General features: G+C 39.4%; 1 protein-coding gene across 1 annotated transcript; it reads left to right on the forward strand.

Annotated features, from left to right (window-relative positions):
* The first annotated feature begins 10,409 nt into the window (after positions 1-10,409).
* aplnra (apelin receptor a) lies at positions 10,410-12,472 on the forward strand. Its single transcript, XM_004072521.5, has one exon. It carries the CDS (start codon positions 10,622-10,624, stop codon positions 11,711-11,713), a length of 1,092 nt encoding a protein of 363 aa, XP_004072569.1. The 5' UTR covers positions 10,410-10,621; the 3' UTR covers positions 11,714-12,472.
* Positions 12,473-13,077: the final 605 nt, after the last annotated feature.

Consider the following 13,077-nt stretch of genomic DNA (forward strand, 5'->3'; position numbering starts at 1 on the left):
TGCAAGGGCACCCCTGCTTAAAGACTGTGCACCACCCTAAACAAAGTCTAACAAAAGCAGGAAGGGCTGTGCCGGTGAACCCTGCACCGAGGCCAAACCTTTGCATCCATTGCAAACAAAGTGTCATCTGAGCATGATGGGTAGACCAGACAGAGCGTCCTGCTAAATTCACTTTCAAATAATACTCTCAAACCATGCAACAAAAAGAAGAAGAAAAAAAAGAAACACTTTATTGTTTGGTTAGACTTCAACTTCAAACTATTTTTAATTGAATTATTGTATTTTAAAGTGTTTTTACTGTCATAAAAACATATTCTTGCACGATTAATCATTTAAACTAAACAAAAGGAGGCTGAACTATATAAGAACAAAGGCTAAGTCTAAACAAAAACAAGAAGAAATAAGCATTTAAAAAATATATTTATGATTCTCAATATTTAAGCTTTGTCCAGATACCTAATAAATAGAGGTGTAACAAATCTTTTTAACAAAAATTTGATCTATGTGATAATTTGTAGTAGGTGATACTAGTCAATATTGGTTCATTTTGAATGATCTGATGTAACCAGATTAATTTAACTAGAATCGATCCAGGATGTCTTTAGCCAAAACTTCAACCAGTTTGACTCAAAGATAAACACCTATGTATTGAATAGTGCAGGTGAAGTTTTCCAGATTCCTTGTATTTCTTGTAAAATAATCAAGTGTAGATTAAGTATGTGTCCAAACAAACAAGTGAACAAGAATTGATGGCAAATCCATTTACATAGTGGTTTCCTAAAGTTCAGCCCGCTGTTGTTTTTCCACATCAAAATAATACAAAGAACATTGTAGCACACTGTATGGTCACGTCTTTGCTAAATCTTAAGTGTTTCCACAAATCGGACTGGAATGATGGATTGATTGTTTTTTGGTGCCATCACGTGTTTTTGTCCGCTGTGGCGACACTTGGTTGTTTTATGTTATAGTAAAACAAACCTACAGTGCCTTAATCCATTGGTACCAAATTGGTATTTTCCAATATTGATTATGTATTATTTTATTTTGAAATGATTTTAAAAGGGTACAAGTCAATTTGATTTGAGTCAATAAACAGCTTGCCTCACACATATTGATCTGGTTGGATCATAGGAATATAAATTGATGAACCGTTTCATTGATTAATCGTTAACTCTTCTATTTATTAAGGATCAAATGTAAAATGAAAAAGGATGACAGTCTAGGTAATACTGGTTGAAACCTTTGGACACCCACTGTATGCATTGTTAATCAGCAGTGTTGGGAGTAACTCATTATTAAAGTAATGAATTGCAGTAATAATTCATTACTGCTCAAACTATGACTAACATATTTTAGCTTAATTTTACACAGCACATGTTCAGTAGCTCTTGTATTGAAACAGACTTAATGTCAAAAATGAATTTTTTTAAAACAACAAAACAGGAAGGCTCAAACAAAAAAAATGCATTAATACATCTATTTTCTCCTCGTTATCTTTGAGCTGAATGTTACATTTATTTACCCAAATTAATAACCTATACTTCATGTAAGGTATCAGCAACCCAAATGCTTTTGTTTCATTTTGTTTTCATGAGAAGTGTGTCTAGTCTTGTTTTTTACAGAGTTCTCATCTGTCAGTTCTGTTGTTATAGGGCCAGATGGAGTCACTTCAACCTACTTTTTCTATTTCATTCTTTATGGGCTCTGGTTGTTTTTTTGGTCTATATTCACTCCACAAAGCAGAGTGTTGATCCTTCAAATATATTTTCTAACTTTCACTTATCGAAAATACAAAAGAAAAAGTATCAAGTGGCATTGTGGTACATTTGTCACTTTAGATGTTTATGTTTTGCATGTATTGTAAACAAAGTAACTAAAAATAATGTATGATTCATGTAATGTGTTTCAGTTCTGAAATATTAATACTTTGAAATGAATAATGAAAACGTTTGAAGTACGTTGCACAAACCTTTTAACGAAGCAAAAATAAATACATAATTTTTTTTCTTAATTGTGTTTTAACATAATTTTATATAAAATGTCTCAATCAATCAATGTTGCCAAACTAAAAATGAATGTAGCAAAGCAAAACTTCACAAACCCCTGGGAACCTACTTTGTTTTTGTTTTTTTTGCTCAAGACTCTTTTAACCGATAAGAATCCAGACCCATATTTTCTTAAAAATGAAAACATGTGTATTTTACCACAAACCAAGAGGACCACAGAGTCCATTTCAGATATTATTCTGTTACACTGATGTCACCATGGGTTCCGATGGGTCAAAAGATTGGATCACAGGAAAGTCTGGCTCCTAAAAAGCAAAAGAAATGAGGTGTGACTTCAGGCTGCTGCTTGATACCATACCCACTGTGCTTCCACATTATGAGCTTTTGTGATCTTCAAACTACCACACAAGCTTGAATGACTGTTACAGTCATTCAAGTGGAGATAATCTTTTTTTCCAAACTATTCGGTGTGTTCAGAAAGAATGAGATCTGGAGTGAAAGAGCCTGTGCTGAAAGCTGCTGCACATATGACCAATCATTTTGGAAGTTCAAATGGGTTGTAAGATTATCTTTTCACTGCCGATGCAATAAAACAATGAGGGAAATGTTTTCAGATGCTTAATCAATGCAAAGTGGCCCCCAAAGAAAGGCTCTAGATTCTTGTCTTAAATGTGAAGCAGCTCGTTGTGACACGGTAAAAGCACATGATCGCATACAGACATGAATGGAGAAGAGTTTCTTCATTTCTTTTCTAAAGGGCTAAAGTTTTTACGTGTTGTGTTCTTGTGTGATAACCCAGCTTTTGAGAAATGACATCCAAGGCAGCATTAGCACGTCACACCATGATTCATGGGTCCAATTAAATTTTGGTTTCTAGCACATGAAAGGTTGGCTTTTAAGTGACGTCGACATGAACTTTAGGTCCTTTTTTGTGGTGGTTAACAGTGGATTAAAGAAGTTCTGGAGCTGGAGGGAAGGTGTGGTCTGCAGCTGCTTGTTTTAGCTACATCATAGCTTGGTGCATGCGGGGTGCAAATATTTGCTGTCATAGGGGATTGCTCTGCCAGGCAGCACATGTGCTCTCATCATGGTCGCTCTGGTGACTTTCAGCCTGCTTTACAGCTTAAAAACATAAACCTGAAATAGCATTTTGGATCCATATGAATTTCAAAATTTAGATGCTGCGTAAAAATCTATATTCCTGTTTTGTTCTTGTTAAAATTTAAAACATTTAATGTTAAATTAGCAGTTGCTCAGCAGTGGATGGTTTGCATGTCCCTAATGTTCCCTGCCTTCATCCTCTAATGGGTGGGATTGGACTCTGGCGACCCAATTTAGAATAAAGAAAGTACAGGTAGTTGATGATGGATGGTTAGATTAATATTGTTGCCTGTCTAATAGAATTCTTCAGCAGTGAATTGCAGCCCTCCACCACTGAGTTGATAAATTTCTGAAGCCCTCTGAGAGCACAGTATGCAGCTTAGCTCACATTAGAACTTGAAATAGTTCAGTTCTTTATCCAAATATTTTCTTAGAGTCCCAGCTTCTTTTTGGAGGCAGTTGACCTTTTCCCATGCGTGGCTCCATGGAGCGACACATGGCTTTGACATTGACTTTAGGCCAGTTTTGGAGTAATCACTAATGGCCAATTTGTCAGCAGTCAGCATGGGGCATACATGAAGACGTGTTTCAGGGGCCTCATATCTGGACCTTTTTGTGTTTTAACAGTGTCTCTCTTCCTCCTTCAAAACCCTGAAGTGCATGTATAATGAGAAGGCCATGCTCCAAGCCCAGTTGGTCTTGTTTCAGTAATGCAGACAAGCACCCATTTGCAAACACAGTCTCATCCCTGCTGATCCAATCCAGCTATACAGCTGCATGCTCTTCATTCCTGCAGCAGAACTGCATGATAATAATCATTAGCACTTTGAGTTAATGTGATCATCAGCTGGAGGAGGCGGAAAACTTGACTTTAATTCAAATTGCAGACTCAGCAGAGGTGAAGAAGGCAGACGAATCAAGGCCAGGGTGTGGCGTCATAATCAGTCAGAGCAAGGGCAGCTTGATTAAAGGGAACTGGATGGAGTGGAAATCCTGAATGTGTGTTTTCAGTTGTGTTTCAGTCTGTCTAGGTGACAGCCGCAAGAACAGATGCTGGAACAATTAGGGCAAGTCAGAGGATGTTTTTCCTCCCACCCTGCCCCTCTCCCCTCCTCTCGCCTTGTGATTGCACATCAAAGTTGTCAACAGAGTGTAAAAGTTGACTTTATTGTTTGACTCCTTCAAGCAGTTGTCAGATTTTAATGGAACCGAGACTTCTGTCTGCATCTTAAGGTGAGAGACCACTACTAAAAACACAACAAGTGTTTGGCCCTATTGGCTGGCACGGATTTTAACCTCCAGATCAATTTGATTTTTAGCCATTTTCCAACAAACTTTGTGGTAGAAGAGGAAGATACAACATGAAAATGTTACCACATGTAAAGAGGATCCATAGTGTCGATTAAACATTTTAGGATCCAGAACAATTTTCCTAAACCATTTGCTGTGGTATAAAGTATTAAGTCACTCTAGTACTTTATGATTTTTTTATTCTGTAATTCTTCAAAAAAAACTTCTGTAAGTGGCGAATTTAACTACCCCCCTTTTTTCTTTTTTTTTAACTTTTCTGCATGTTTTATCCATTTCTACCAACAAATTTCGGATAGTTTGAATAGAGGCCGTCACTTGCAGCTTGCTGCTGTCCCTCAATAGCCTCCGTCACCCTGTCAGCACTCTACCAAACCTTGTAGCCTTGTCAGTAACCCGCCTGCTGAGGGCTTGTCTTTTAATGGGAGAGTGAAACGCTCTGTAAAGGAGCAAAAGAGGATTTCACAGTCTCCTAAACATAACCCCTGAATCTTAAAAAAAGAACAGGTTTTTGCCAAAACATACTTTTATGTTCTTGACTCAGAATGACATGTTGTTTGTCATGAAATCTCTTATTTTGGCATGTCCCTGAAATATCAAGTTTGTGATATTCCCAGCATCCCAAATGGGTAGTTTAAAAAGAAAAAGATTTTTCCCTAAAAAGGTTTTAGTTTTGAGATCACATTTTTAGCAAGCAACAAAATACACCAGCATTTTGTGCTTATATGTGCAAACTATTTTGTTTTTCTGATGTGTAACTCCCATGAGGAGTGTTCATAGAAACATTGAAGCCATCTGAGCCCTTTATAAGGAACACTCTGCTCTTTCTCAGTTCCAGTCAGGACAGTGACAGCTCTTTTACTTGAATCTGACTGAAATTTATTCCAAACATTGAGAAATTTCAGGTAGAAAATCTGCAAAGCACCTGGTTCTCCCTTAAGGCCACTGTTTAGTTTTTCCCATTGACTTCAGGCTTCGGGTTTCTGTTTCTCTAGTCTAAAAGAAAACAGGCTGAGATACAGTTTGAAGGTGAAAAAAGGCTTATTGTAATCACAAAACCAACATGTATCACTTACTAAAAGCAAAAGCTAGTTTCAAAAAAAAGGTGAAGTACTGAAGTGAAAATGTAACTCATAAAAACTGAATTTGTCTCTTAAGACTGACCCTGTGCCCGACCTACTCATTGAAGGAGCAGTGAAGCTGCGGTGGTAGAAGGGGTAAAAGGGACTAATTTCCTCCTAATTGAGCCACGGGGTTTCTGTTTTGTTTAGAGATTTCAGACCAAATGGAGCCAGATTCCCGCAGATCTCCTGGGATGATGGGAGGGCCGAGCAGGTTTCAAGGAGAGCCTGCAGATCCCAGCAGTCCCCCCGGCTTCTAATCCCTGTCATTAACTCAGCTGCACAGAGAAAACTGGCCAGCCTGTCGACCACTACCCTGTCATCAGCACTGTCCTTTGTTTCTCTTCATGTCTTTCCCTGCATCCTCTCTTTAATTTAGCTCATGTCACACTTACTTCCTCTTAAGCTGCTTCCTTCATTTTTTTTCTCACAAAACCTTCTTAATCTCCGATTTTTGTATGCTCAGGTGACAAAAAACTATGGTGGCCCTGAAGTGCAAATCACACTGAGAAATAACTTGATGCAAAAATATATTACAGATCACAACAATTGAAAAAGCAAAATTAATAATAATTAGAAAAAAAATCAAGATCCCATTTTCAAAATCACAACAAAATTCCATAAATCAAAACACAATTCCAAAAATTGAAATCAAATAAAAATTAACCATTTCATAAAACAAAAGTAATCTCCAGAAATCAGAATGACATGTTATAAAAGGAAACACAATAAGAAGCTGGAAAAGATGCGTACTGTGGGACATCGCTGATTGAATGATGGCTTTTGAGTAATGGGGTTTTTCAAATGCGTCTTCAATATCCGCATACTAATAAAGGTTTTATGGTTAGTGTGGAACATATCCAGCATCCTTTCATGCCACCAGTTAGCGATGCCCCAGAGTGTCTATCATTTCCGGTTTCTAATTTGGTTTCATTTTTTAACATTGCATTTAGATTTCTGGAAATTACTTTTGTTTCCTGAATTTCTTTTTTCTTTTCACAAAATCCAGAAAAGGTAGGTACAGGACATCACTGATTGGATGAGGACGTTTGTCCATCATTTCAACTGAAAGTTTTTTTTCCCCTCAAAACTTTTCCTTTTCATTTTGGTCAATTTTATTGTTATTGTGTTTTGGTTTCTGAAATTTGTTGCTTCATTTCTAAAATGTAATGTTTTTTTTTTTTTTTATTGAGTGATATTTTTGAATTAAGTGATTTGTAGGTGTGATTTGCACTTAAGGGCCACTTTAAAAAAAAACCTGCAAAACTTACAACTTGCTTGCCAAAAATATCAAATTTAAAAACACAGAAAAAATGTTTCATTTTACAAAAAAAAATACTTTTTTCACAACTTTTTTAAATGCATCAACACAACCATATGCAAGAACATCATTCTCATAGTCAAGCTTAACTAAACCAACAGTTTACAATAACAAGCAAAGACACTGAAGCATCTCAGTTGAAGAGCATTTCCTGTGGTGCTCCCTGCTTTGTTCATTCACACACACATGCTGTGTTCGATGGGATGGGTGCGATGGTGGTTCAGAGTCCTGTGAAGGGAGAGGGGAAACACCTTGTGACCCAATTGTTCATGACCGAGCTACTGGAAGTGCAGAGACAACAAGGATGAACGAGAACACAGAACCTCTGCCTCAGAGTCTCTTGTCTCCTCACCTCCAACATCCTGACTACCTGCCCACATCTGTTTTTGTTCGTCAGCTTTTTTGAAACATCTTCAGCAGAGAGATGTCTTCAAATAAATACATTAACAAAAAAACCAAATCAACCACTGGTGTCAGGATATGATGAGCTAGTGGTTTAGCACGCAGCCTCTTGGGTTGTGGTCAGTGAGCCTGGTGTTTATCACCGAAATGTCCTCTGAAGCAAAGGAAACCCAGCCGTGTGTGTGTGTGTGTTTCTTTCCTGGCAGATGTACAGTACGGAAGGTAGATAACTGGTAAATAAACAGTGGAGATTTTGTCTCACATGGCAGCAACAGAAAGCAGCTTACAACGAGCGCTGCAGTGTCTCTCTGGCTTGAATGATGTTTGTCTTATGATATGGATGTCAAGACCCACCGTCTCCCATCCACAGACAGCCTGGCTGCTGCTGCTGCAGATGAACTCCCTGCTCCACTGGAACCATCCAAGGAAAACCTTGCTTTAATGCAGCCATCTGACTTTGCAGCTGCACCAAAGTATTGAAGGTGCAACATCTGCAAACATGAAGAAAAGTTCCAATTTAATAATGCAGCACTTTATTAAAATGGCTTTTTTGTAAACATAATTTTCTAACACATATAAATGGTGCTTGTGAAAACACCAAAACTGTATCAAGTAGACGTTTTCCTACTAGAAAAATTATCCAAATTTACAATCTGTTTCATTAAAACTTAACATGTATGATTCTCATCAGACTGAAGACCTTGAGGCAACACAATGGAGAATAATAGGGCTGCTTTATCAAGGCAAGCGTTTCTCATGATTGGGTGGAGGTGGTCATTCAGTTCAGTATTGTACTCAGATATGTGACTTCCAACTTTTAGGTTTAATGAGGCACTGAGATTAAAGCCATGACACCCCCCCAGAGTCCCTAAATTTCCCTTTCCGCTTCACACTATGGGAATATTTTCAGTATTTGCTTTCTAGTCTGCTTGTCATCATGTTTTTCTCATGTTGACAAAGTATTTGCTCCGTATCAAAAAAGTATGCTGGAACTACAGCCAGAGATTCTAAATTATGAGTTATTAGGTAAGAAGAGCTTTTAATTACTGAAAAATTGTTCCCCAAATCAGGTTTCCACTTCAAGATTGATCCTATCTCTAAGGTGACTTGACTGTGTGTTGTGACCCTTCCCCTTCTGCAGCCCTGGGCTCCTAGTCTATGATTTGTGGAGCCTGTATTGTAAGGGTCAAGTGAAAGAGTGGTGCCAACAATTTTTGCACTTCAAACAAACCTGAGGCCACAAATTACACCTCAGATTACGTATCTTCTTCAGACTGGAGTTGACATGTGTGCACAGAACATGTCTCCTCTCACTGACTGCAATCAGATCGGAAGATTAATATGGCACGCCTCCTTCCATTCAGATGTTGTACAAAGCTTACGATGGCATCAGCTTCGCATTGAACTGCCACAGTTTGTCCCTGTGCAAACACAGTGGAAGTCAGAGTGAGACTAAGGTGGTCACATCGCAGCAGCAGGGTCAATTCAGCAGCAGATCAAAAGCAGCCACAGCTGTTCTTATAGGGACACATGTGTGGTCCCAGTTTGAAGAAGGAAATCTCAGTGACACATCACAGCTTCACGTGCTGGAAGAGAAGCTGTGGCCAAATGTGGAAAGGCAGTCAAATATGATGCAAAAAGTTGAATTAACAAAAAATTCATTTAAAAAAAAAGCAAGATTTTACTGTCACCTCTTTTTTCTACTCCAAGATCAACAGCAGGATTTCATCTTGACACCTTTAAGGCTGTGATTATCAAGTGAGGTGGTCCTGTGAAGATATCCCAGATGATAGTCTAATCTGACCATCTGCTTCTTATCAGCTGGTCTTTATTTTTCAAATTTGCAAATATATTTGTTTTAAGGATACAAGGCCTGCAATCAGCAGGCGTCAATCCTCTTTCTATGGTGTGTGGCAGAGGTGAAACTCACCAGGTCCGCTTGACTTGATCTAGGAAGAAGACAAGCAGAAATTTTCTAACCGTTTTGGGTGTTTTAAAACAACTGATTTAAAACAACAAATGCCCCAACAACTGATGCCCAATATTTCTAGCCTTTTTGTTTTTGATAGAAGTTAAATTCTTATCCACTGACGTTAACCATCCTCTCACTTGTCACTCATTGCGATCTAACAAACTGGAATCTGCTTCAAATTCCTCTCATCAAACCACATTACTATCTCCAACATATTTTTAGTTTGCACCTTGAAGGTTTATGTCAAAATCTACATAACCACAAAGAGCTGTGGACAGTTGATTAAAATAAAAGAGCTCTGCTCCAGTTGTTTTACTCTTTAGTTACTGAGATTCATGCATTTAGTTTCGTTGATGTACATTTAGATCTGTTTTCCAGATCAAAATTAATTCAATTTACTCAAACATCTTAAAAAAATGTAATCTTCTTTTTATTGGTCTATTCTATAAACATTCCTCTTTGCAAAGTTAATTCAAACAAATCGCTGGTATTTACAGTACCTTTAATGTATTTTACTGCAGTAAAACAGGACGTGATCAACTCTTAATGGAAATGTGGAAATCAAGGTGTTGTCGGGTTAAAGTTTCCTTCAAATCTTTGTTTCAAACCATGTCTTTGTGTCTCCTTTTGTCATGCAAATGACCCCCAGATTTGAGGACATAATATAGGAGCGTTTTCACTGACATCAACACTGATCTGATCAGAAATGCGAAAACAAAAATGTATTTAATTTGAAATGACCTAAAACATTCTGAAAACAGTTTCTTTAATTTTTAAATTTGGGGGGTTACAAAACCATTTGTTAATTGGAGGGAGGAAACCACTGCACATCTTTTGCACATTTAACAGGCTTTTAACTGAAATGATTGTGATGGAAAATGAGACACAGAGATGTCCAGACCTGTTCTGGCACAAGAGAAGAGGAAAAGAAATTCAAAAGGAGAACTTAATTGACATGATTTTTTTTTAAAGAGATTACTTTAATTTAATTGTATTTACTTTTATTTTATTTTATTACTTCTTCATCTAGTTTATTACAGTGTTTAACACACATAATGGAAACTCAAGGGGAATGTTTGGGATCCTTATGTTGCTGGCAGAGGATGGGCTGCAGAGGAGATGAAGGAGGAGGAGGGGAAGAGCTGAAAGATGTTTCAGTGCTTGTGTGTGTGCGTGGGGAGTGGGGGGGGGGGGGGGGGTCGTCCTGGGAGGGGAGCATGGGTGTAGAAAAGGGCCGAGTTTAAAAAGGCAGACCGCTCCAGCGAGTTACTCACTCTCATCTGAGCAGCCTAACTTCCAGCTTCACCGCTGTTCTGCGTTCTGGACCTGATTCACTCCTGGGAACTAGGACTCTTTTTTTTATTTTTTTTATTGAAAGGACCTTTTTTACATGAACATGGAGACCACCAGTGGGGAGTATATGGACAATTATGAATACTATGATGATAATGAGACTGCATGTGACTACTCTGAGTGGGAGCCCTCTTACTCTCTCATCCCAGTGCTTTACATGCTCATCTTCATCCTTGGCCTGTCAGGGAACGGCGTGGTCATCTTCACTGTGTGGAGGTCCAAGTCTAAACGTCGGGCTGCAGATGTGTACATCGGAAACCTGGCTCTTGCTGACCTCACTTTTGTTGTAACCCTACCTCTCTGGGCTGTGTACACAGCTCTGGGCTACCATTGGCCTTTCGGCGTGGCTCTTTGTAAGATTAGCAGCTATGTTGTTCTCGTCAACATGTATGCTAGCATTTTCTGCCTCACCTGTCTGAGCTTTGATCGATACCTGGCCATTGTTCACTCCCTGTCCAGCAGCAGGCTCCGCTCACGAGGGACTATGTTGGCATCTCTGGGTGCCATTTGGCTCATGTCTGGTCTCCTGGCGGTGCCCACACTGCTATTCCGTACCACAGTCAACGACCAAAACAGCAACCGAACAACCTGTGCCATGGACTTCAGTCTGGTAACCATGAACCAGAGGCATGATTACCTTTGGATTGCAGGACTCAGTCTGTCTTCATCTGCCTTGGGTTTCCTTCTACCCTTCTTGGCCATGACCATCTTCTACTGTTTTATTGGCTGCACAGTCACCCGCCACTTCAACAACTTGCGCAAGGAAGACCAGAAGAAAAAGCGTCTACTGAAGATCATTACCACACTGGTGGTGGTGTTTGCAATCTGCTGGACTCCCTTCCACGTGCTGAAGAGCATGGACTCTCTCTCCTACCTGAACCTTGCTCCAAACTCCTGCGGTTTCCTCCGCTTCCTGCTGCTGGCTCACCCCTATGCAACCTGTTTGGCCTACATCAACAGCTGCCTCAACCCCTTCCTGTATGCCTTCTTTGACCTTCGTTTTCGCTCCCAGTGTCTGTGCCTGCTCAACCTGAAGAAAGCAATGCATGGTCACATGAGCTCCATGTCCTCTACTCTCAGTGCCCAGACTCAGAAGTCAGAGGTTCAGTCTCTGGCCACCAAGGTCTAGGGACTGAAATGAGGAGCAGAAGGCTGCAGGACAGTCACAGCTGCAACCACTGGAACACTTGTAAAAATACAGACTTTACATGTCCGTGGTTTGAAGCTAGTAAGATGAGACGATGAACTTTGTAGCGTCACTGCCCACTGTCATGAATTTCACTGCAAATGCCTCCTATACTTCATCAACAAGTTGATGCCACGCTGTGGACTTGAGAAGCTGGAGCCAGCTGGCTGAGCTCCTCATCTGCTCTAGTCCTCAAATTCTCAGAGATGACGTCTATATTTTGTTTATTTCTTTTTTGATTCTTCGTGAGATTCCAGTGCTGTATCGCTTACAGGAGGACAGACTTCAGAATTGCAAACTGACGAGCGTGAAATTGTTTTTACACTGAATGAAACATAAAGCTGTTCAGAATTTTCATACTATTTTTGCTGTTGTTTTGTTGTTCTTTGAAGCACTTGTCCAGATTGTGTTTGCAGGTATGTGGAGCAGAGTCTTCAAAGCCTCATGTTTGCAGAGGCAAAGGGGAGGGAGGTGGAAGGTGTTGTGACTTAATTATATAGCTTGTGGAAAGAGACAGAGGGGTAGATGGCAGATGACAAATGTTGAGGAGCAGAGCAGGGCTGGGGGTGTGGAGGTTTGTAGTGAAGTCACAGCACTAAAGAAGGTGGGCAAAGGAACTTTATTAAATGTTCTATGTTGATGTACAATGTTTTATTTTCTGAGAATGTTGTAACTAACTACTGCAATAAAGCTATAACCTGACTTATTGACGCCTTGCGTGTTCTGTTTTCAAAAAAGGTGAAATGGAAATCTCCTAAACCTAATTATTCAGAAGAAGAGAAAGTCGGGGTGGAAAAACGTAAATATTTAATCTATAGTTTCAGTCGACTGTTCTGTTATTTCAGAGTAGAGTATCTCTAAGGGGTTAAGCTTTGTTATTCATGGACCTTGCATTGGTTTTACACCTTCAGACTCACACACCTCTAATCTGTATTGATTTACAGCCAGTATTCAGACTGTAACCAGATTATGCAAAGCACCAGCCCTCCTCAGAGTGTGTATTCCATTCTCAGCTGGGATTTCTGCAAGAGTGCGTAGTAATCTAGAACACCAAAAGTCTTTGTTTCTATTTAAGATGTAAACAAAGATTGAGTTATTTAAATATATAAATAATAAACACTTCTTAAACTGTTCCCTTCTGCATGAGATCCTTTGGATAGACCTACAGATGGACTTCTGATGGGTGCAAACACCATTCAGCGGGCAGCAGTAAGAGGAAGCGGGGCTCTAATTGTGGCAGAAGCTGGCCTGTAAAACAAGTCAATGATTGTCTGTCCTGACAAGAAAATGCAGTTGGAGCAGTTGTT

Source organism: Oryzias latipes, chromosome 9, assembly GCF_053564925.1.
Source record: "Oryzias latipes strain Hd-rR chromosome 9, Olatipes_Hd-rR_3.1".
Classification (NCBI taxonomy): domain Eukaryota; kingdom Metazoa; phylum Chordata; class Actinopteri; order Beloniformes; family Adrianichthyidae; genus Oryzias; species Oryzias latipes.